Genomic DNA, 22775 nt, shown 5'->3' with positions numbered 1-22775 from the left:
GATAAGATTTTATAATAAAGTAAAATCGGGCACAGGTTGCCTTGCGACACCTGTTGTAGGGTATATTTCGTTATGAAATGTTTCTGAAAATACTAATTATATTTTTAAGAAATGCACGGCTTCATCTTCTTCATCCTCACCAAAATGACTGGAAAGCCCCAGTTGAAATCAGTGAGCGTTATACTGCCAGGACAAGAGACAAAGCCTTAAGCTTTCGGTTCTCATCCTTAATTATCTCAGTTTGAGACTCTGAACTTTGGAAGGCACTGTGTGGTGCCTCTGGCAGCCAGACATATTTTAAAGAAGTCTTTTATTCCAAGTGCAATCAGTATTCACTAAAATGAGCCACAAATCATCATCACAAATTATGTTTTAATGTTTCATGCTTTGTCTTAAAGATTCTATGTGTAATTTATTTTTATTTTTTTTACTTCTTGTGCTGCTTTTATGTTTTGGTAAGCAAAAAATATTGTCTGGTGGACAATAAAGTTGTGTTCTGTCCTATTCTCCTCTGTTTTATTCTATTCTATTCTGGTCTATTCTGTGGCTAATTTCAATCATTTATAATGAATTATTCAGTCATCCTCTTTGACTGGATTATTGTAATTTCGATTTTATTGTTCATTTAATTCCCCATGGAGACAGAAATTCCTTCATATGAAGTTTACATGACCAGCAGGGGGCACTGTGACCACACAGATTTCAGCTTCAAACGGCCCAGTCTTTTAGTGTGTGTTGGAATGAGTTGCGTGTGCTTGTTTGTGTAAGAGAGAAAGGGAGATTTATGTACTTTAATGTTAGAAATCTGTGTGTGCGTGTGTTTGGGGAGCACTGGGGAGGCCTCTGTATGCAGATATAACAGCTGACGTGGCTTGTGTACACGATCCACTGTAACTCTGTGACTGTGAGTCCTGAGTGTGTGTTAGATTTAGTTAGTGTACACATGCATAATTGTGCTCATCCTCTAGAGGCTGGTGGTTTTGGACAGGCTGTCAGAGCTTCCCTGTGTTATGTAGTTTAAGAGCAGATTAACCAGTATTACTGCTACATCATGTACACTGACATCAGACCACACACAAAGTGTGTCACACAAAAAGACACACACACACTTGGATGCCATCAGAAAATCTGTTCCCACCAGGGTGTGCAGCTTCACGTCAAACATCTCACACTGACCGCAGGCCTGTGTGTGAATAGACGTGTGTGTAGTCCTGAACGGCTGTGGCGGCTTTAAATTAAAAAATAGCAGGCTTGCTGATAGTAACTGGTGTTTGTTTTCATCTCATTGATCACATGGCGCGAACTGCCCGGCTGTAGTCCACACAGGAGAGAGAAGCAAGGGGCAGTTTGGCTTTTATTAAATGTAGTGAGCCGTTTTCCAAATGTCAACTTGTTCACTGGTATTTTCATTTTGGACTCAGAGAGCCAATTGACTTTGGAATGAAAAGCACTCGCAACAGAATGAATACAAATGACACGACATACGACAAGTGTAACTATTCATTAGACACTTGCATAAGAATATTTACTGGGATACAAGAGGATGAATGTTTCCCTCTGCTGTGTTTTAAAGAAGATTTCATGGTTTGTCAGTTCCATACATAAAGAAACGCTATGGTTTGTTAAGTTATGTCATGGTATGTGCCACTGGTACTGTAGATTTTTATGGTTGTTACGTCCTGTATTGTATACACTGTTCTGTACATATGCCACTGTGTAAACTACCAAGAAACACTGAATACCATGTGAGAATCTTAATGGCAATTTTAATTAGATTTATCATAAATTATCTGGTTTAAAGAAAAAAAATAGTGGTACACCTTCAGATATGTTAAGTGCATTTTGTTATGTCTTGTCATTATGAATTAATTTTTTTACAGTTTCAGCTGCCAGTCAGTCATTAATGCTTTACACTAAGATTGAGGCTCTTGCCACTTATGAGTCAAAATACGACTGGCAAACAATTAATTGATAAATGAAAAAATGAAAGTGAAAACTCTTTATGTGTATTATCCTTATCTTCTTGTCCTCTGCAGCAGAATGTGTTTGAATCAAGTCATGTAATGAATGCTTCCACTTTAATCTTAACTCTTTGCAGAACATGCCAAATGTCAGGGACCACGATGCGTCAGTGTACCTGCGTCTCCAAGGCGACGCCCTGTCTGTGGGTGGGTATGAACAGAACCCCATCTTCTGGGATGAGGTAAGCTCGAATATTAACCAGTGATTAACCATCTCATTCTCTTTCAGTAGCTCGGAGACCTCACGTATTGACTATCTGTGTACCAGAGTTAGAGACATGACGTAATGTCTGTCTTCTTTGACATAAAATCAAATACTTCAATCAGGCAGCTGAATAAACTTTAATCCTGTTTATATGCTTCTCATTCTCTCTGTCAGTTTGACCTCATCTCTTATTTACCCTGTTTTTCTTTCCCTTGTGTTCATTACTTACTGCTGTATTAGCTTGGAGGTCAAATCGTATTCATAATAGGACTCATAAAACAGTTTGTGTGTGTGTGTGTGTGTGTGTGTGTGGGCAAGAGTGTGTGTATGTATGTGTATTCACTCCCACTGTGGTCAAAAGGAGTATTTAGAAGCCTAGCTTAGCATAAAGCCTGGAAGTAGTGGGAGACAGTTCTCTTAGCTAGCATTAAAGTTAAATTGCAAAAAATGCTTCTAGGGTGAAGGTATCTATGTTCAACTCTATGCTATGTTTACTGAACATGCCCACACATACAAACACCTATTCAGATTTTCTGACTAAAAGTTAATAATATCTGTAATTATGTTTGTGTGTAATTTGGGTCCAAGTACTGTAGATTCTCATGTTGACACATGTTCGAGTGAAAGTCTACATTCCACTGGTTTCAAGCAAGACAATTTACAGTATACCCTGATAGGAAGGAACTAATTATTATGACGTTTATTTGAATATCAGCATAAAACCAAAATGAAAAAAGGCCATACTCTAGCTTTTAATAAAGAAAACCTGGTTAGTTTTAGTTTGATACAGAATAAAACCCAAAAAAACAAAAACAAAAACATGATACCAGACAAAACACAGTAGAATGAAAATAATAACCTGATAGGCAGGATCTCATTCTTATGACTTTATTTGCACACCAGTATGAACAACGGCCATAGCTGATAGTCATAGTCTTCTTTTTCAGCTGTACTCAGGATGTGTTAAATTTAGCTTAGCATAAAGACTGGAGGTAGGGAGTACAGCTAGTCTGGCTCTGTCCAAAGGTTAAAAAAAAACAACAAAAAAAAAAACCTAAAATATACCTGGTCTAAAGCTGACTTACAGTTTACAGTTTTTATTTAAGTTATATTTAAAGAGAAATGCAAAAAACTAATAGAACTGAAAATTAAAACTGAACTGATGAACATAATACAGGAGATAAACCCCATAGCTGTTCTTTTAGCACCACCCACAAACTTTATATTTTTAGCTTCACTGCTGGTGAAATCGCCTTTATTGTAACATTAAAACCAAAAGCCAAAGCATTACTGTGAAAGACTGAAATAATAAGTGGCTCTGAAAATAACTCACTCAAACTATTCTTTGGCAGCTGTAAAAAGAAAAAAAAGAGAAAAAAGAAAACTCTACAGGCAGTACTTTCATGCACAGTCTGACTCTTTAAAGTAGTGGTTGACTTTGGAGATTGATCTTTATAAAGGCCTTTGAAGTGACAGGTGGTCTATGTCCTAATGGATATGTACTTTCTCTCAAGGACAAGGTTTTGGAGCAGTTTGTTAACTGGACTGGCAGGTTTGGTGGCAGGCCTCTCCGATTTATTCCTTCATATCTGTGCTCTCACAAAGCAATATAATCCTGGGCCCATTACCATTCACAAATAAAGATTCCTATCTGTGCAACCTGTTCATGTGTAAGAAAGCATTATAGATATGCAAAGGAAGGATTGTCAAGTATACTGATAACAAAAGCCATGCAAGTCTGATAAAAGGTATTGAGCTCAAAAATGTTAATATAATGTAAATAATTAAAACATATATTTAGTCTCTATTTAGTAGTTTCTGTAAAAGGACACAGGGTTTTTGCATGACACTGATAATATCTTCTTTCCTCAGAGTGACTTGACGACTTTCTGTCTTTCTGTCTGGCTGCCTCCTTGTCTGTAGACTCCTCAGTGGTTTTACATTTTAGAGGATTTTCTTTGTGCAGAAGCAGCTTCTTTTGTTCTCATTCTGCAGCTGAGCGTTGCTTTGATGTCTTGAGGCGAACGGAGGAAGAAAGCGCAGATACAGAGAGGAGAATTAGCAGGGAGACGGAGAGAATAGAGGATGCCTACTGAGTGAAGATGAGCAGGATCGATGGCTTGGGAGGGATTGAAAGAAGTGTGGTGTCTAGGACAAAGAGCACTGCTCCTCAGATACTCCAGTTGAGCTTCAGTGCTCGGTAATAATGCAGAATTCATTGTTCACATGAAAGCAGCTACTGTCAGCTCACACATCCATGTGATGTTCAAGTCTTAATCAAAACTGTGTCACCTTTGACGTTCGTTGTACAGCCACAGGAATCCCTTTCAGCATGCCCTTAGCTCTCCTGCCTAACTGCAGACTTTTAACTTAAAGAATTGCTTATATTGAACTTATTTAGCCTTTTAGGCAGTAAGCTGATGCTGTGATGTGTCTGCAGTGACTCCAAAAAGCAGTCAACCTCTGAAAGTAAGAGAATGACTCCTTTTGTGGGGAGTGGAAATTGCATTTCACCATCGAGGAGCCAGGATGGAGAAGAGTCAAGTTTGAGTGGAGGGAGGACCAGATCAGTGCCAGGATATGGGGAGGAATACGTGACTGATAAAATCGCAACACAGAGCACAAGCTGGTGTGCTGGACTTTTTGATTTTGAGCACCCTGAGTCACCCCGGATTAGTGTAGGAGGGGAGAATTTTAGAGGCGAGGCGGTCTGAGTTGTAGGAGCTAAAGGCTGCATTTTGGCCCGGCCGACACGGAGGGAGTTACAGAGGCCCAGATGGGAGCAAATTAAAGGAGCTGAGAGAGAAGGGTCTGATTTGACAGATGTTGATTCCCTGGTGAGAAAAAGTCGAATCAACAGATGCTACGGGATGTGTGCTGTGGCTGCAGTGTGCACCGCACTCACACAGTTGGCTCTCTACAGTGTTATGTTTTAATTTTGACTGAAGTGACAATGTTTTTGTCGACAGTAGTGAGGAGGAAAAAGACGAAGGAGACCATCAGTATTTGTAATATTTGTTCTGAGGTGGTGCACCAGCATCAAACTTTCCAAAGATCTGCTGTAGCAGTGTGGAGGGGCTGTCGAAAAAATGTGCAAAAAACTGACAGCAATGATCTTTAACAATGATTCATTAACTTTAATGGGAAAGTGGTCTCAGACTTTTGGAACCTGCTGTGTTTCTGCCTTTAAAGTTATAGGAAGTGAGAAAGTGATGTATTTTTCTGTGTTTTCCCTCCCAGGTATCTGATAAGTTTGCCTTCAGTTTGTTTGACCTGGACTGGGATGTATTCATGCAGCATATTGAGGGTGCAATCAACAGAGTCCCTGATCTGGAGAAGACTGGCATCAAGTCCACTGTCTGTGGACCAGGTACACACGCAAACAGACACACACATGCACACAAACAGCACAAAGTTTTTTGAAAATTCTGTAAGCCCCTTTTGCAAATTTCTTATAACTTTATGCATTACAGCAGGGAACAAGCAACTTTCATGATACTTCTTAAACTGGACACATTCTAATTTAAAAGTGAAATGTATCCGTCTGTGAAGTATCTTATTCACCGCTCCCATACTGCTCTCACTCATGAATACCTAAACTAGCAGGCTATGTGTCATGTTTGTAGAGGAAATAGTTTGATTAGCTCAAACCCGACTCCTTGTCCAGGCAATATCATGTTGCCAAGTCGGTTGAGCGAGCTGATCTGTAGCTGTGCAGCCTGAAGAGTTTCAATATCCAATTGGCTTTTTCATCATCACACTGTGATACAGCTGTTGGGAGTGGGTGAGAGCGTTTTGCCAGGTGAGATGAGTGACACCTGAAACAAACATTTACACAAATTCATACACACACATATGGACAGATGGAAGACGGGAAACTGAGAAGTCTGAAATATGAGAAAGACTGAAAAATAAATGGAGAAATGCTGAACTGGAGACATTAATAGAGATATAAAGGTAGAACGAAAGACAGTTGGATAACATTAGTAGAGATGTAAAGGAGGACAGATGAAATGTAGAAAAAATAAAATATAAGTCAGAAATTAATAAAGATGGAGCCATCTCCACACCTGTGACTCTCTCTTCAAGGCTGGGTTTTGTTTCATTTCAAGTGTTATATTTACATGATAAGTACACCACACCGAGCCATGAATTTTCATAGTGAGCTTACTGGCTCCTCGGCTGTTTCCTTGGTGAGAGAGCAGGCTGAATAGAGAAGAACTCTCAACCATGATCCAGGCGTTATGAGTACCACAAGTACCTACGTCCTCATGAGGATAGAAAAAAATACTAGAAAAATTCTAGACAGAAAAAAATTCTCTTCTTCAGTTGGTTGGTTTAGGATTAATGTTAAAGGTTAAACATGTTTTATTTTGGAATGTACAGCAGGGAATTGAATATGGCTGAACATCAACATGTGTACCATAATACACACGTGTGTGTATGTATATCTGCAAGGGAGAGTGAATGCATATATGTATTTTTAGCCTTGGTGAGTGAAGTACTTGACCTTGGATCTCCCTCTTGTTATGTTCCAACACTTATAACTGAAAATGCAAACATTCATTAAAATGAATGACTTCATTAGTGTTTCTGTTAGTGTTAATTCGATTAATTTGAATACCTCCTAAATGTCCACATGATACGAAAGAAAGGGTTAACTGTATCCCTTAACTATGTAAGACTTGAAAGAAATGGATGAAACATTAAGTCACTGGAGCTTTTACGCTAAATCAAAGTATTGTTAGGGACAGTACATTACCTTTGTTTTGACTGTTACCTGCAAAGTGTCTCTCTCTGTCTGTTTTCAGAATCATTCACAGCAGACCATAAGCCACTGATGGGAGAAGCGCCAGAGGTCAGAGGCTTCTTTTTGGGATGTGGCTTCAACAGTGCTGGTAAGTGTTGCAAGGGGTGGAAATATCGAAAGTTTATTCTTTAGTTAGAATAAACTAAAGAATAGAAATGAAGAGTATATGATGATAACAGAGAGGGTAAAGACATCTCCAGTCAAACTGTTAACTTCATAAACTTTCCCTAAAATAAATGATACATATCACTGACGGTTGTATGCTTTCAAACACTTCATGGTTCAGAGTTTTCCCTTGAGGAAACAATGAAATGATAGAGCTAGAAAGGTCAGAAGAATCTTCAGAGAAAGTAAGTGGCAAAATAAACAGGAAGAAAACAAGCAAGGAGAAATGGTCGGAGAGTGTTTTTCCTAGACTTTGACCCAGCCTTCGCCAATCTCGGTGGACACTCTCAAGGCACAAATGAATAATAGAATGCTTTTGGAGTCCATGGAGGACACACACAGACGCATACACGTACAAACAACAACCCAAGACATTCCATTACTTCACTCACAGATGAGCTTACCTCTGACATTAGACAGGGAAGAATGTGAGCATCTTAGCAATCTGAACAACATAGATGGAGGGGGCGTAAAGGGTAAAGTAATCTCCATTATTGTTAACTGACAGTTGAGAGAAGGCTTTTTTTTCCTGTGTAAGAGCAGATGAGTAAAGGGTTGAGCTCTTGAGTTTTTATGACAATAGCTGGGGAGGTGCAGAGAGTCCTAATGAGTGAGCAAACAGTGGTTTCAGCACTCACACATAACACAAAGACCTTCCACCTTTCTTTCTTTTTTCTTTTGCTTTAGAAGTGTAGAGGTTTTGTGTTAGGTCCTTGCAAATTGGTGGTTGCTGTTCTTAAGCTCCTTCCTCCCTTGCTCTTTTGTTGCCCAGTCACTTTTACATGAGACACTAATTCAGACCATCAGTCTGATCAGAGGTCAGTTAGTTCACAAGTGCTCATACGCTTCTGTCCCTGAGCTGCTGGTTCATTTTATATACGTTTTGCCTGATGCTTTATTCATCAAGCAACACTTCATCAGGTGATTAAGCAATTAGCCTATTAACAGAAACATTCATCCCCAACAGTTTTAGGCAGATAAAATATTGCAGTCCCCTCGTCATCTAGACTGTGTTGTGCTGGGACCAAGCTTATTGAAATGGGCCCGGTATCACCGATGTCACACCTGATATAAGGGATCTTCCCCCCCAGACATGCACACACACTCTACCTCCTTCCTGTCTCTATGTTCCTCTGGCAAGAGGAAGGTCTTATAGATAGTGGTAGCCCTATTTTTGAACATTGGGCAGAACAGCTAGTTGTTTTCCCGTAACCCAATATTTACAAATCCTGACTCTAGCTCTAACTTTAATTTTTCAACCAACTTTAGCACTGTTTTGACCTAGATGTCTAAACCTATTTCACATGCAAATCAGCAAATACAACCTTAATGGGCTGCTCATGATCGAGAATAATAAATACAGTTATGTATTCTCCCACTTTAAAGGCATCTTTTGAATTGCTGGGGACATCACTGTGAATGTCAGAAAAGAAGGAGAGAGCAAATGTCTAAAGACAATCTGAGAGTCATGCAGTAGAGAGGAAAGGGAATGATGGATAATGACATGAAAAGGAACAAATGTTTGCACAGCATAAACGAACAATGATAGTGAGACACAGATAGTGGGGAAGAAAAGGGGAAGTAGAGAAGGTGGAGAGGAGGGCTGACAAGATGAATGGAAGCACGAGCATGAGGGTTCACACGCAGATACACGCTCACACATCAGCGTAGTTATCTTCGGTGACATTTATCAGTGCCACCTCGCCTTGCTGGTTGTCTCCAAAGCATCTTGGGAGAATTCCATCATCCTCCTCTCACCCTCCTCCTTCCATGTCTCTTCACGTATCCACCCATCCACCCTTCCATCCATCCATCCAGCCATCCTGCCATTCGAATGTCCGCTCAGGCCTGACCCAGAGCGACAGTGCCCGCGGATGAGTGAAGTGATGAGAGAGATGGAGGGAGAGAGGGGGACGCTGTGAGAGATGGAGATGGAGAGATGAGGGAGGGATGCAAGGACACACTGGCCATGTTGCTGCATATTGATGTGCATGCAACATAAGCAGCAGTGTGTATATGTGCATGCAACACACATGCACAAGATATATGCAAATTAACAGCAGCACAACACAAGAAAGGGGATTGCTGAAAGGGAGCAGCTCATTAACCCAGCAGTTTTGGAACTGGATGGATGAAATAATTGCTAGTGTTTGTTTGTTGGTCGAGTTGAAATCAGCAGAATGCTGCAGTCGTTGGGTGCAGATGATGAGGTCAGATTGCTCAGGGGCAGCTGTGAGCAAGGGTCAAATGATGGAACAAAGGTCAAAAGAATCCTCTGTAGGTCATGTGACATATAGAGGCTGTGGCAGAGAACAAAAACTGCGCTGGTTTCCTCTCCTCTCCTCTCCTCTTCTCTTCTCTTCCAAATTAATGAGACATACTTGCAGAGACAAGGGGAGAGAGGTCATGTTTTTTTGTTCAGATTTTCCACTCCCATTTCCCAAGTAGTGCTTGTGCAGTGGACCCAGTAATCAGATAAAAAACTGTGGCTTTATTCTGCAACTAACAATAATTTTCATCATCAGTTTATTTACTATATTTTCTTTGGATTGATCACTGAATCATTTATAAAATGTCAGTCAACAGTAAAAAAAAAAAAAATAGTCCTGTCATCTTGGGCTCTGGGAACTTACAATGGGTAATGTTCACTTTTCTGTCATTTTTAGCAACTAAATAATTAATCAAAGACAGACTCATTTATAGGGAAAATAATAATAATTAGTTGCCATCCTAGTCCAAAACTCAAATATATTTTTAATTAAGAAGCAAATCCTCACATTCAAGACGCTAGAACCAGCAAGTGTTCTATTGATTTTTAAATTGATGAATCAACTACTTTTCTCAGCAGTAGTTAATGTGTTTCTCACAAACTGAGTGTGATCAGAAGATAACAGTTCATAACAGTTTCTGTATCATCCTTGTTCTTTCTGTGTCAGGTATGATGCTGGGAGGTGGTTGTGGTAGAGAGCTGGCTCACTGGATCATACACGGCCGCCCTGAAAAGGATATGTATGGTTATGACATCAGGTACATCAATGCACGCAAAAACTGTATAAAACCACATAAAGGTTATGAGCAGTGGCAGATACAGCAGGAAGTTTCAGAGGTTTGGTGTCGCTCTAGCTCAAAGCTGAACATGGTTTTGAGCTTCTGATTTTACCAAAGGGCAGCAGCAGCCAGAATACTAATGAAGATGTAACGAAGTCTGAATGATTGTGACTTTTAATGAACGTTAATCTTTTGAATTCCTCTCCCTCCCGTCTCAGGCGTTTCCATAACTCGCTGACAGACAACAAACGCTGGATCAGAGAGAGGAGCCACGAGTCGTACGCTAAAAACTACTCTGTGGTGTTCCCCTTTGATGAGCCGCTGGCCAGCCGAAACATGAGGAAGGACCCTTTCCATCAGGTACGATGAGCGGTTTGATCTCCAGTGGCAGACGGTTAAATGGGGTGTTTCTAGAGGAGTTCAAGGAAACAACCCTAATGCACTGTCTCACTGGCTGTGAGTTAGTCAGACTCCTTTCAACTATGGTTTGATGAATCATTTAAGTTCAGGCAGGACAGCTTTAATTGGCAAAGAAATGTCTCTTTGTTCTCCTGTACAGGGAACAGCTATTACTTTATAAAAGTTTAGACAAGGAGTTTTAAAAACTATGAATGAATAGTTCACTGATTGAATAACATAGTATACTATTTAGTAAAAACACAAATGCATAGAGGGATGGATAAATAAGAAAAAGTAGCTGTTTTGGAGTTACTGTGTTGTGTTGAAGGATGTTCCTGTTTTTTTTTTTTTTGTTTTTTTCCTCATCCAGCATATACACATAAACACAGTGTGCACTGTTTGTGTCTTTATTGAACAACTTATGAGGAGTAGCCGAAAAGCAGAAATGTTCTCATATTGTAGTGCCTCTCCCTGAAACGTTATAACACCATATTGATATATATTTTTCTCAGATCTAGTAAACATTAAGCATAACCTTGGCTTTATTCAAGCACTTTCAGTTAGGTGAGCAGAGCTTTTTCATTCTGTGTAAAAGTGTGGGCGGTGTTGTGTATCTCTCAGGATTTAGACAGACAGACACCTTTTGGCTTTTTCAAAGTCGATGGGCAGTTTTCTGAACCCATATCAACAAGGTTTCCCAGCATAGATGAAACTAGTTCACTTCTTTAAATTATAGAACATCTGCACTGCCATATAAACCTGACCAGTCATCTTTGATTACTCCCTATATTTTTTTTTATTGTGGTCACATGACTCACTTTGTTCTTCTTTTACCTGTATGATTTTTGCTCTTCTCTTTCAGCCATTCATTCCACTCTATGTCCTGTTTTCTTCTATGTGTCTTACCTTCACCCATGTGTCTATCATCAGACATTTTCTCGTTTTGGTACCATCCCCAGCTCAGTTTCCTCTATTCATTCTTCAATTCATCCTTAATACGTTTCTCCCTCTTTCTGTGGTCTTTGTCCTAGTTACAATTTGTGTTTTGTGTGAGAGAAAAAGAGGTGCTGCTGTTTCCTTCCCTCTATTAGCCTCTTGAACCTCAGTGTCTGATTGGCTAATTGAGATGGTAATGTGTTGAGAGAGCAAATCAACATATAATGATACTGCTAAAACCCCCAGTTGTACAGGCCTGAACACCTGTGTGCATGACTGTGCAGAGGAGGCAGTGAATAGAGTACATCTCAGCTGCTAAAAATCAGGTTAAAGAACCAGCTCTGTGTGTGCTTTCGTTGTCTGTCATTATTTTGCAAAGCCAGAAATACAGTCCCCATCTCTCTCAGTGTGTTTAGCTGTCCGTCACCCTCTCATTTCTTTTCTCTGTCTCTGGTCAAAACTAGAAGCGAATAGCAAATTCAGACTCAGAAAGCAGTTAGCGGTGCACCTTATCCCCAGCAGCTACATTTATTAATGCGATCCCAGCCAACATGACTATAAATGATATACTTAGCTTCAGGAGCCTGGTCCTGGATGTCCTTCAGCTTCCTTTCTCTCCTTAGCCCGACACAAATTCTTAATGGGCCTCGCCACCATATTTTATGCATTAATGACCCACTTAGCCATGCTTTCCTGTTCCAGACTTCATTTACCTTTAACTGTTGCAATTTCTACCCCCGCAGAACAGATTACTGTCACACAAATTGCATTAGCAATGTTGTCAGTGTATTTTGTAGCTCACATCCACTGCTTTCTTAGAGCTTGTTTTATTTAGCTTCCCTGACATCTTTTATGCAAAATTAAACAGATTTCCCAAAGCGCTTTTTTAAAGAGGCATGAAGGGATGGTAACTTTTTAAATGTTCTTCAGTGTGCCCAACTCAGTGTATTTCACTGATATTATGAAGAAAAAAAATATTTGAATTAATTATCTGATTTTGTTGTTTGATTACAGAAAAAGTGAAAATCACATTGACAAAAGTAAACAACACAACTACCCATGTCAGCACTGACTTTATAAATACCATTTGTTGTGCAAACAATGTAGCTTAAGTCTTTACTGTTTTCTTTAATACTTTGAAGGACACAGGGTGCATAATCATCAGCACATCTTTATTTTCTCCTCTTTTTTTCTCCGCATTTTCTATTATAAGTCTTAGAGCTGTACTCATTACAAGAAGACTTAGTGAACTAAGGCAGCATCTTTCGGGTATATTTTGGATGGGACAGAAAATCAATTCAAATTGATCTGCCTCTTTATTTTTTAAATCCACGTATTTTTGGACTTACTTACATGATATACAATGCAAATAATGCTGTGAGGCTCAATTCATCACTCCTAAGAGTCACACCAGTGATGCATGATGCGTGTCGTAACACCCACACGTTTTTTTTTTTCTTTTTTAAGATCCCAGATTGGCAGTATATATGTTCCTGTCCAGAAAAGCAACTGTTTAATCACATTACCTCCCCCTTCCCCCCCAAAAAATAATCTGTGTGTTACGGCACTGTTTGATGTTGTGCGTGACACAGGCATCAGTTGACGTGTTCACTTTTGTTTTCTGATGGAGTGCTTTCTCACGAATGTTTAAAAAACTAATGAATTGGGAACTGCAGCCTTAAACATTCAGTGACTATTGTTCAATGAGTCGTTGTCATAATATCAAACAATACGAGCGGATGGACAGTCAGATGAATGTGGTAGCATGCAGTGTTAGTTTGATCTATTGTCCCGTTCTACATCAGCATGCATTTAAAGCATTCAGTCCCTGTTTTCATCACCTGTTTTCATCACAGCTTTCCCATCCAACAAAAAAGACCTTAATTTGAATTATAACAAATGCAGGGTCAGCTATTAGCATGTTATGGTGATTGTAATTATGGCATCAGATTTTATGCTAGTCAGCTAAACGATGGAGCACTGAGAAAATACTGCTCTCAGGCAGCTAGAATGTATCTCGAAAGAGAGCACAGTCCCTGTGAGACTGGGTTGGTCCAACCCTCAGCTGCAAGCCCATTAGACCCCTGCTAATCACTCGTTGAGGGCCATCACCTAGCAACTAGCCTTCCTGCTGTTGGAGAGCCTCAGAAATGTAGGGTTGGCAGAGCAAAGAAGCAAAAACACTGGAAAAGTCTAATTATTATTTTTTAAATGAGCTTTTGTTCACAATACTGGCTCTCACTCCCAATCATGACAGCATGTATCATGGCTAAGAGGTACTTAAGGGGTTTGATTAGCCAAGCAGGCTGTCCCTGTGCAAGTAATGAGACTGTCTACTTTTAGGAGGCAATACAAGCTTATTTCAGAGCACAAACAGGCCATCTCTGACATTGCTGCTCACACGTTTTCTCCACCTCGGTAGCACGGATGGTAAATATAGCTCAGTGTGGGAAGTTTTGGCAAGAGACAGCTAGCTGCCTGCTAGGAGGAGAGCATAGCAGAACATACCTACCAACTGTGGGCGACTGTCAATTTTAACAAGGAGGATGGTGAGCGCTGAAATATCTTATATCAACACTGTTAGAGAAATCAAGAATTAACAAGCATACTATTTTTGCAACCGTTTGAGCTGAAACAGGGCTTTACCATCACTTCTCATCAGTTCTTCCCACATACGATTGTTTTTAAATCATCAATCAATCAGTGTAAAATTGATTTTCATTGTTGCTCATTGCGTCATTGATGACAGAGACCAAAACAGAGCTAAAAAGAGAGTGAATATGTGCTCATTTGATGTGTAAGAGGCGACTGTTTGCAAGCAAGTTCATCATAACAAGTTTATACGGAGATAATATGTCAATGTTGTAGTTACAGCTTATTTTGCTGCACCCAAGTGGCCACAAAAAATCAGTCTGTGCAGCTTAAAATACTCAGAACAGCAAAAGCAGTCAAAATGCCCTTGAGCAAGACTTAGCATCTGTGGTGGCTCTGTCAGTGGATGATCACTTCTATGGATGAGTGCTATTTCTTAACATGAAAATTGATTTATGACAGTTCACATCTGTGGATTTTGAGACAACATTCTCATCTTTGTGTGCTCTCTTTGTACTGACTGTGCGTTTATGTGTGTGATTGTTTGCTTTAGGTGCTGACGGAGCAGGGCTGTGTGTTCCAGGAGAGACATGGTTGGGAGAGACCTGGCTGGTTCAACAAAGACGGGCCTGCGCCTGTGAGACACACACTTAACACCACACACTTAATACTGTACACAAGCACATGCACACAAATGATTTACATCCACATATTGACGAAAGGCACTTGGGAAAACTTGAACAATTAAGATGCTATTTTTTTTTCCACAAGCCTTGCTGCATAGGAACTGTTGGACCGCCAATAATGGACGGCGCTGACACAGTATTGCTTTGTCCTTCTCTACGCTTGAGAAACGATAATGATTAATAAGCCTCTAACTGCTTGTTTGCCTGTGTTATTGCAAAGGTTAAAGACTACGATTACTATGGAGCTTATGACATTAAGAAGAACGTAAACTACAAATACAACGAATTGCTGGGGAAAGAGTACACCTTTGACTTCCCTCCACATCATGACGTGGTAAGACAACCGGTGTAAAAGTGTTTGAGTGTTACTAGCTAGAACAACGTTCAATAAACTGCACGCAGCTTCCTCTTTTGGGACAAAAAATTGAGCATGGACAGATGAGTATGAACATTTTCTGAAGGCTCCCATGAGGCAAGGGAGCACGTGTCCTCATGGGAGATAACGGCCATGGACAGCAGACAGTAATGAGAGTACAGTCTCCACTCAGCAGCTTGGAGGACACACCACAAAGGCAGAATGACCAATCTTGATGTCAAAATCTTGCTATAAATTTTCCCTGCAATTTCACTACTGTGATGAATGCTTCCTTCAAGGATCTGTCTCCAAAGACACACAGCCATCTTAGAAATGTCATATTAGTCAGAGGACCAAATTTTTGTGTAATGTCAGGGTATATTTGTTAATTGGATGTGTGTTGTGATTTTTTTTTTAATGCAGATTAAGAACGAGTGCCTCTCATGTAGACACGGTGTGGCCGTGTTTGACATGTCCTACTTTGGAAAGTTCTATCTTACTGGACCTGATGCCAAGAAGGCGGCTGATTGGCTGTTCACTGCTGATGTCAACAAGAAGCCAGGTCAGTCTGACTGCTACTGATGCGAACACACACACGCTCACACACAAATGCACAGACAGAGACAGATGGGAGAAAATACTGACCGAATGAAGAGGGCAGATACATGGATAGAGGGACTAAAGATGCCAGCGCAGGAGAGAGACAGGCCACGCTTCAACAAAATCTCAAAATACCAGATCTGCACACAAGTATGTAGTCTCTCAGAGGTGCTGGTGAAAGTGGTGACAGGGCGGTCTTCATTGTCTAATCGTTTTATGACTTTTTCAAACCAGCAATTCGACAGCTGTGCCTGCTTTCTGCAGTGACAGGTGTGTAAGGCAGAGCTCCAAATGCTCTGGATAGTTTTTTTTCTCCATTTTCGTTTATTCCTACTTCTTCGGTTGTCCCTGTTTGCGGCTGAACAGGAGAGATTACCTGTGTCAACTATGATGTCCTTTAAAAAACTGAAATCAAGTTCTGAACAAACGCTGGGACAGATATATATTTTACATTTAAGCCTCTTTGTAAAGGAAATTTGGAAATGTACATAGACAAATAAAACGTATGCTGTCAGAAACAAAAGGTCAGTTTACTTGTCATGGGGAATAACATTCGACCTGTAAAAACATGTATCGCTAAACTAAAATATGCTATTGGTTGCATTATGGGAAATGTAGGATCCAATATAAGGGTTACACACACAGAGGTATCATAGTGCCCTTAAATTTTATTAGCAACGTTTTGACCCACTGTAGGTCTTCACCAGGCAATGTCGTTCAAAGGAGTCTTGGGCAAACATCCAAGTAATAGATAAAACACTTATTTTATTTAAGTAACAACGTGGGTAACAAGGCACTGGAGGGCAACAAGAGTCATTAAAAGTATATGTATAATGTGTCAAATATTTATAACTGTAAAAAACAGTTTATATAAATGGACAAAGTAGAATTTCACAAATATTCTTTATAGATATATTGTTTTTCATGTCATGTGCACATACAGATCCTATGGAGACTCAGGTGAAAAAAAGGAAAAAAAAGAGTAATACCTAGGCTAGAGCTATGAGTCACATATAAACAGATATTTAGGCTATAATGATAGGATGTAGGATCCAGGAGTGTTTTCAGGGTTGTAGTCGTCAGGCTCAAAAGAGGCTGACTCGAGTGAATCATTTGGGCCGATTTATCAGACGTCATGCAGCTCACTCTGGAGCCAGAGAAGACTTGAAACAACTTTTTTTCAAATAAGCAGTAGTACTCAAGACCTGTAAACAGACTCTGATGTGTAAAATCAGTGGAGTTCTGCTTTAAGCTTGTACAGCTAGTGTTTAACAAACACAAACAACAAACAGAAGGTGTGTTTACCCGTGCGATACCTCTTAAAGCAATATTTAATTCACTTTCTGTAGCCTCTTTGTGGATTTCTTGTGCTAACCTGTACTTCAGTGTTATTATCCTCCATTCACGGAGACCACCAGCTCTCGTTCCAGTTGCTTTACAAAGGTAGATTTTCAACATGGTAAATGACCCATCATCTGACCCAGCTCTTTGCCTTATTGTCTACCACTAACTCTTTCTTACTTCCAGTGTTTGATTTAAAGCAGTTACAGATTCAGTACTTGCTCAGAGGATATTTAAAGCCCCAGCAGGCCAACTTGAGTTTCGTAGACATATTTCGACACCATTTTCTTTAATACCTGTGACAGAATGAAACTGTGTCATCAATCATACAGTCAAATGAGAGATGACTGGGGTACAGTCACATATTACCAATGTCACTGCAGCCATCGGCTCCTTCGGCCAAGGGATGACAGACGTGTCATCATCATTTTATGTCTCTTGTAATTAGATACAGGCTTCATTCATTAGTAAATTACTATGAGGATGTCTTCATTATGAATATCTTTGTTAAGTGATGTTCTCATCAGTCATTACAGTTTTTAATGGGGTTCATATTTTAGTCGTTTCCTTGGTAACTGCTGCTCAAAAAGGCAAGGCTCACGTTGTTGGGACAAGTGTATTCCCTGGGGGCAGACACTGATAATGAATGCCCCTTAAAAACAACAAAGTTGTGAAAGAAGTGTAAGTACACTTGAGGTTATTAAAAATTTATACTTATGCACACATAAGTATAAACCCACACAGTCACATAAAATCAGAGGAACTGGATTAATCACACAGAACCAGTTACAAACAGAAGATTGATTTGATCAGATTTGAGTTCTTTTTTAATTTCAAGATTTCTGTTAGCTTGGTTCCAAGAGATTGCACACCTTAAAGTGGCCTACATATTATTCCGTCAGAATTAATTGTTTATGTGTGTGTTTCAGGCTCCACTGTGTATACCTGCATGTTGAATAAAAGAGGAGGGGCGGAGGCTGACCTGACAGTGAGCAGACTGGAGCCTGGTGCTGCCAACCTGCCCCTGGCACCAGAATCCAACGGTGAGAAACAGTGTTGGTGTGAGTGCATGTGGTGTGCTTCATATTTATCTGCTATGTTGTTATATCTGTTGCATTCTATGTTATTCCATCCTTTTTTTTTGTCATTCCATCACTGTTGTGTTGTCATTTTAACTGTTGTATTTTATTTCTTCTTGGATATGTCTGCCATTCTGTTGTATCTTATTTTGGATTTATTGTCATTTTGCTCTGTTCTGTTTATTGTTCTGTCTCCCAGTTTATCTATAAATACTGCTGTGTTCATCATTCTGTTCTTCTGCTTGCTGTTCTTCTGTTCATAATGTTGTTCTCTGTCATATATCATTGCCATTCTACCTGTTTGAAATCTACCTTCCAACTTCAATCACTCATTTTTACCTGGTCTTAAATCAGATGTGAGTTAGCCCTATCTCTGCTGCCATAGCAGCTGATTGAAGGTACCTCCAGGTACACAAAGATCAGAAGAGACAAATTCATTTATTAAGTAGTACCATGTTAGAGTAGCTGGGAGGCAGTAATTTAATGAATATATCCATAAACAAGACTAGGTCAAAACAGGTATATGACAGGTCAGTACTTGTCTAATGTTCCATTTGTCATTGTTTCCCTTAATCATTTCTTTCCTCTCCCACCTTCGCTCCAGGTGATGCATACTACCTGGCCATTGGAGGAGGTGTAGCAGAACACAACTGGAACCACATTAGAACAGTTCTTCAGGACCAAGGTTTCCGCTGCCAGCTGACAGACCACTCTGAAGACATGGGGATGATCAGCATCCAGGGGCCGAAGAGGTGGGAAAGGAAAAGAAGGGAGAGAGGGAGGGAGGGAGGGAGGGAAGAAGGCTATGAATGAATGGAGACATTGTCATGATTTATGTATTCAGGTGAGAAAAGGACAAAAGGAGTGAGTGAGAACAAAGAGCAGGAGAGAGGAGAAAAGAAGAAGGTAAATGATTGGTCTGAAGATGGGTTATGATCATCCTGGGCACAAGCAGTGGGGAAACCAACAAGATGAGCTGTTGGATCGATAAGAGGAGAGCAGGTTAAGTGGCTGTTCTCAAGACTTGGCCTTAACCATAAGAGGTGAGTGCAGGGACAGAGGTGGACTGAAAACAGGAGACAGAAAGCAGACAGGTTCAAAGTTAATGCTGCACATAAATGTAGCCCTTGGCTGTTTCATGACGGTGTGAACTCTGCAAATGATTTATGTTTAAATCTATTTTCCAACGATTTCTCAGAGCAGTTGCACTTTGGGTCTCAACAACAGTTAACACCTTGGGTTAGAGGTTTATTGGTTTAAATAGTCGTACCTGTCGTGACCCGGCACTGTCATCTAAATCTACTTGGACCCTCCCTTCTAAAAGCACCAAGCATTATGGTAGCAGCGACTTTGACTTCTAAATGAACATATGGTGTGGTTGAATGGACCCAGCTCTCAACATGGATTGAACTTGGCGGGGTTTGGATGGGGTTAGAGTGCTTGCTTTGCACTACTCTTAGTAGTTTTATTAAAAAGAATATTATAAAATGTGGGTCTTTCAGATAAATTATATTTTTGCCGTATGCCTAAAGAAAACACATCTGGAAATACCTTTGGTCACGTTGTGTTTTTAAATATTAAAAACTGTATTTTTTCCATCTAATGTACGGTAGTTTAAACAGTTTAAATACTTTACACAGTTAAATTCATAAGATACCATTATCCTCTAGATCCTTCCTCTTTTGCATGATTTTTTTTCCTAATTCATTTCTTCGTTGGCATTTTCTTTTTCATTTTTCTCTTCTTTCAACACTTTCTTCCTCACTTTATCTCCAGTTTTGTGATTCCTGGGATTTTTCTTAGAAGATTTCTGTAACTCTGTACTCAAAATTACCTAACCTGAAAATGTCCCAGGATTCCTATTTTCATCCATCAGAACCATCATCCATTGATTTCTTCATCTAAGGATTAGGAACCGTGTGCTGCACAGGTAGAAATGGTATTTCACATTTGGACATAGGAGCTAGCCCAAACTTGTCACTTTCTTCTTGCTTCCTACAGTTTTCTTTTGTTCTTCACTCAAAGACCAAGCCGTGCCACCTTTACCTGTTCCTGATCTGAGTCTCTGAACTCTTCTTCTATCTTTTTCTTCCCCTCTCACCACCTCTCCTCCCCACCTCAGCGCCCTCTGTCTTTGTTCTTCCCTCTTACCAGCAGCAGGGTTAGGCCACTCTGTTCTCTGTGTGGGCTGCGTCGATTTCTTCTCTTTGAGGCTTTTCTCATCTTCTGTTCTCTTACATTTTCTTTTCTCTCTTTCCTTATGTCTGTGTAGAATTTATCCAGGTCTTTCTCCGTCTCCTCTCCCCACTCTGTTTTTTCATGTTTTTCAGTCCCTCTTGCTTTTACTGCTCACACCAAACCAGAAATCATTGCGTCACTAGCAGAAGTAGCCCAATATGCATGTCATTATAGATTATATTAAAGAATCACACACACACTCGATAAGGCGCAGCTCAAAGTTTTCTTGAGCATCCAAAACGCACTCTGAATGTTTGTGTTTGCATGTTTCCTTGTTTGTGTGTGTGAGTGTGTTGATAATATAAACAAGATTGGCGTCTCTCTCTGCACAGCACTGTAATGATTCTGAGCTCTCTTGATTGTTTCTGCCACATATGAGGAACTGCAAAAAAATCAGCCCTCCAATGTTTGGGTCTTATGAAGCAAATTGATCTCTTTAAAGCTTGAGGAGAGAGAAAATTACAGCGTTTATGGAAATGCTGTTGTCTGTGTTTTCCTTCCTTGAGATGTCTCATTCAAATTCTTTGGAGAGGGCAGTCACTAAACTTGCAGATTCTCTCTCACACAGCTTGGCAGCACGCTCCAAAGGGTGAAACTGGTGCTTGCCACAGTTTGCTACATTATAAACCTTATTTATAATATATGAAAGCATGTGATATTCTGGAAGGGAGCTCTGTGTGTGTGTGGATCCATCCTCTGATCCACAGCTGAGAGCCATATTTAAGCAGCAAGGCAGAGAAACAAATTGGTGGTTGCAAGACCTCTTTAACACACACACACACACACACACACACACACACACACACACACACACACACACACACACACACACACACACACACACACACACACACACACACACACACACACACACACACACACACACAAACAGAGCCATTCACTGATTATATATAGCTAATTGGCCTCACTCTTGGGCTTTTGAGTTCAGTGAATAAACCCTTGCTTGAGGGAGGACAGAAACTGGAGGACAGCTGGAGGAAAAAAATCAGTCTGTGCATCAACCCCATATGCATGCTTGTGCATATATGCAAGAAATGTTTTATTCACAGAGGAGACCACACTCGCATACACGCTTCTATATCCAACTGTGGCCACATCAGTTGCTTTTCAGAGGAAAAAAAGGACTCCCACACAGATACACAAACATGTACACACAAATGTAACCTGAACCCTTCCCCAAATATCATCAACCCTGGCTTCCTGCCACACTGTTGCAAAAAATATCTTCTAGAAAAGGCCTCCTGCATTGTATTCTCTACCTGCCCACTCACAAACATACAACTGTACAAGTGGCAAAGTAAGCTAAACTTAGTTCTTCTTTTCTGTTGACTCATCTTTATGTAATATTGATTTTTAGTGTGTGTGTGTGTGTTTGTGTTTGTGGGAGAAGGAGAGATGGTACATTTCTACAGCAAATGTAACAACTGCTGCTAAAGTTTTGTAGTATTTTTTCTTGTGATATTTATGATGTAGATTAGTGAACTGTTGTTAATTTTGTTATAGTTCCAGTATTACTTGTGATGTGAGAAATACACCAGTTACATAGGTGTAAATGTAAAAAATGTATTTGTGTTAAATGTGTTTTCTCTGTCTGTGCAGTCGAGAGGTTCTTCAGGAGGTGTTGGACACAGACCTGAGCAATGAAGGTTTCCCTTTCTCTACCCACAAAGTTGTGAATGCAGCAGGACATCAGGTGAGAACACACACACACACACACACTTGCGTGGTGCCTCGACTAATTTCTGCAGTAATTGGATGTGGTACATGTGTCAGCTTCAGAATAACCCTGTCAGTGCTCGTTAAATTAAAAAAAAAATGCAGTTAATTAAAAAATACTTTTATGTAAATCAAATGCTGTTGAGTGAAACCGGTTCATTATTTCAAAGGTTCAGTCAACAGAGATCGTAGACTCTGTGTATGTGTGTGTGTGTGTGTGTGTGTGGGACAGATGGCATGTCCCAAGGCATCCCTTTGACTTACTTAGATGTGAGGTCTGCCCACATTTTTTGTGTTTCTCTACCTCTTTCCGCCTTCTATTTCTTTCTACTTCTGCCCTCGAGGTCTAGCAACTCAAAACTCAAAACAAAGTTTATAGTGCTGTTGCACTGGGGAAGTCATGTATGTATACTTTTCAATAATAGTAACAATAATGCTGTAAGGCCTCAGCTTCTCTACTTGACCTCTACAGTGTTTCAGGCCTCAAAAAGAGCATGTTGTACCGGCACATGCAGCAACACATATGTTCACACACACACACACACACACACACACACACACAC

General features: G+C 40.1%; 1 protein-coding gene across 2 annotated transcripts in view; it reads left to right on the top strand.

Moving 5' to 3' along the window:
- The window catches only part of sardh (sarcosine dehydrogenase), a 35705-nt gene that overhangs the window by 5637 nt on the left and 7293 nt on the right, over positions 1 to 22775 (top strand). For both annotated transcript variants that reach the window (XM_041059407.1, XM_041059408.1), the window contains exons 8-18: positions 2099 to 2203; positions 5467 to 5596; positions 7038 to 7124; positions 10138 to 10228; positions 10468 to 10609; positions 14730 to 14813; positions 15083 to 15196; positions 15641 to 15779; positions 18088 to 18201; positions 18842 to 18989; positions 22096 to 22189. In XM_041059407.1, the coding sequence (XP_040915341.1) occupies positions 2099 to 2203; positions 5467 to 5596; positions 7038 to 7124; positions 10138 to 10228; positions 10468 to 10609; positions 14730 to 14813; positions 15083 to 15196; positions 15641 to 15779; positions 18088 to 18201; positions 18842 to 18989; positions 22096 to 22189 (1248 nt within the window). The remainder of the gene's footprint in view (positions 1 to 2098; positions 2204 to 5466; positions 5597 to 7037; positions 7125 to 10137; positions 10229 to 10467; positions 10610 to 14729; positions 14814 to 15082; positions 15197 to 15640; positions 15780 to 18087; positions 18202 to 18841; positions 18990 to 22095; positions 22190 to 22775) is intronic.

The sequence above is a fragment of the Toxotes jaculatrix genome, chromosome 16 (assembly GCF_017976425.1).
Source record: "Toxotes jaculatrix isolate fToxJac2 chromosome 16, fToxJac2.pri, whole genome shotgun sequence".
Lineage (NCBI taxonomy): Eukaryota > Metazoa > Chordata > Actinopteri > Toxotidae > Toxotes > Toxotes jaculatrix.
This window is presented reverse-complemented; position numbering and strand designations above follow the sequence as displayed.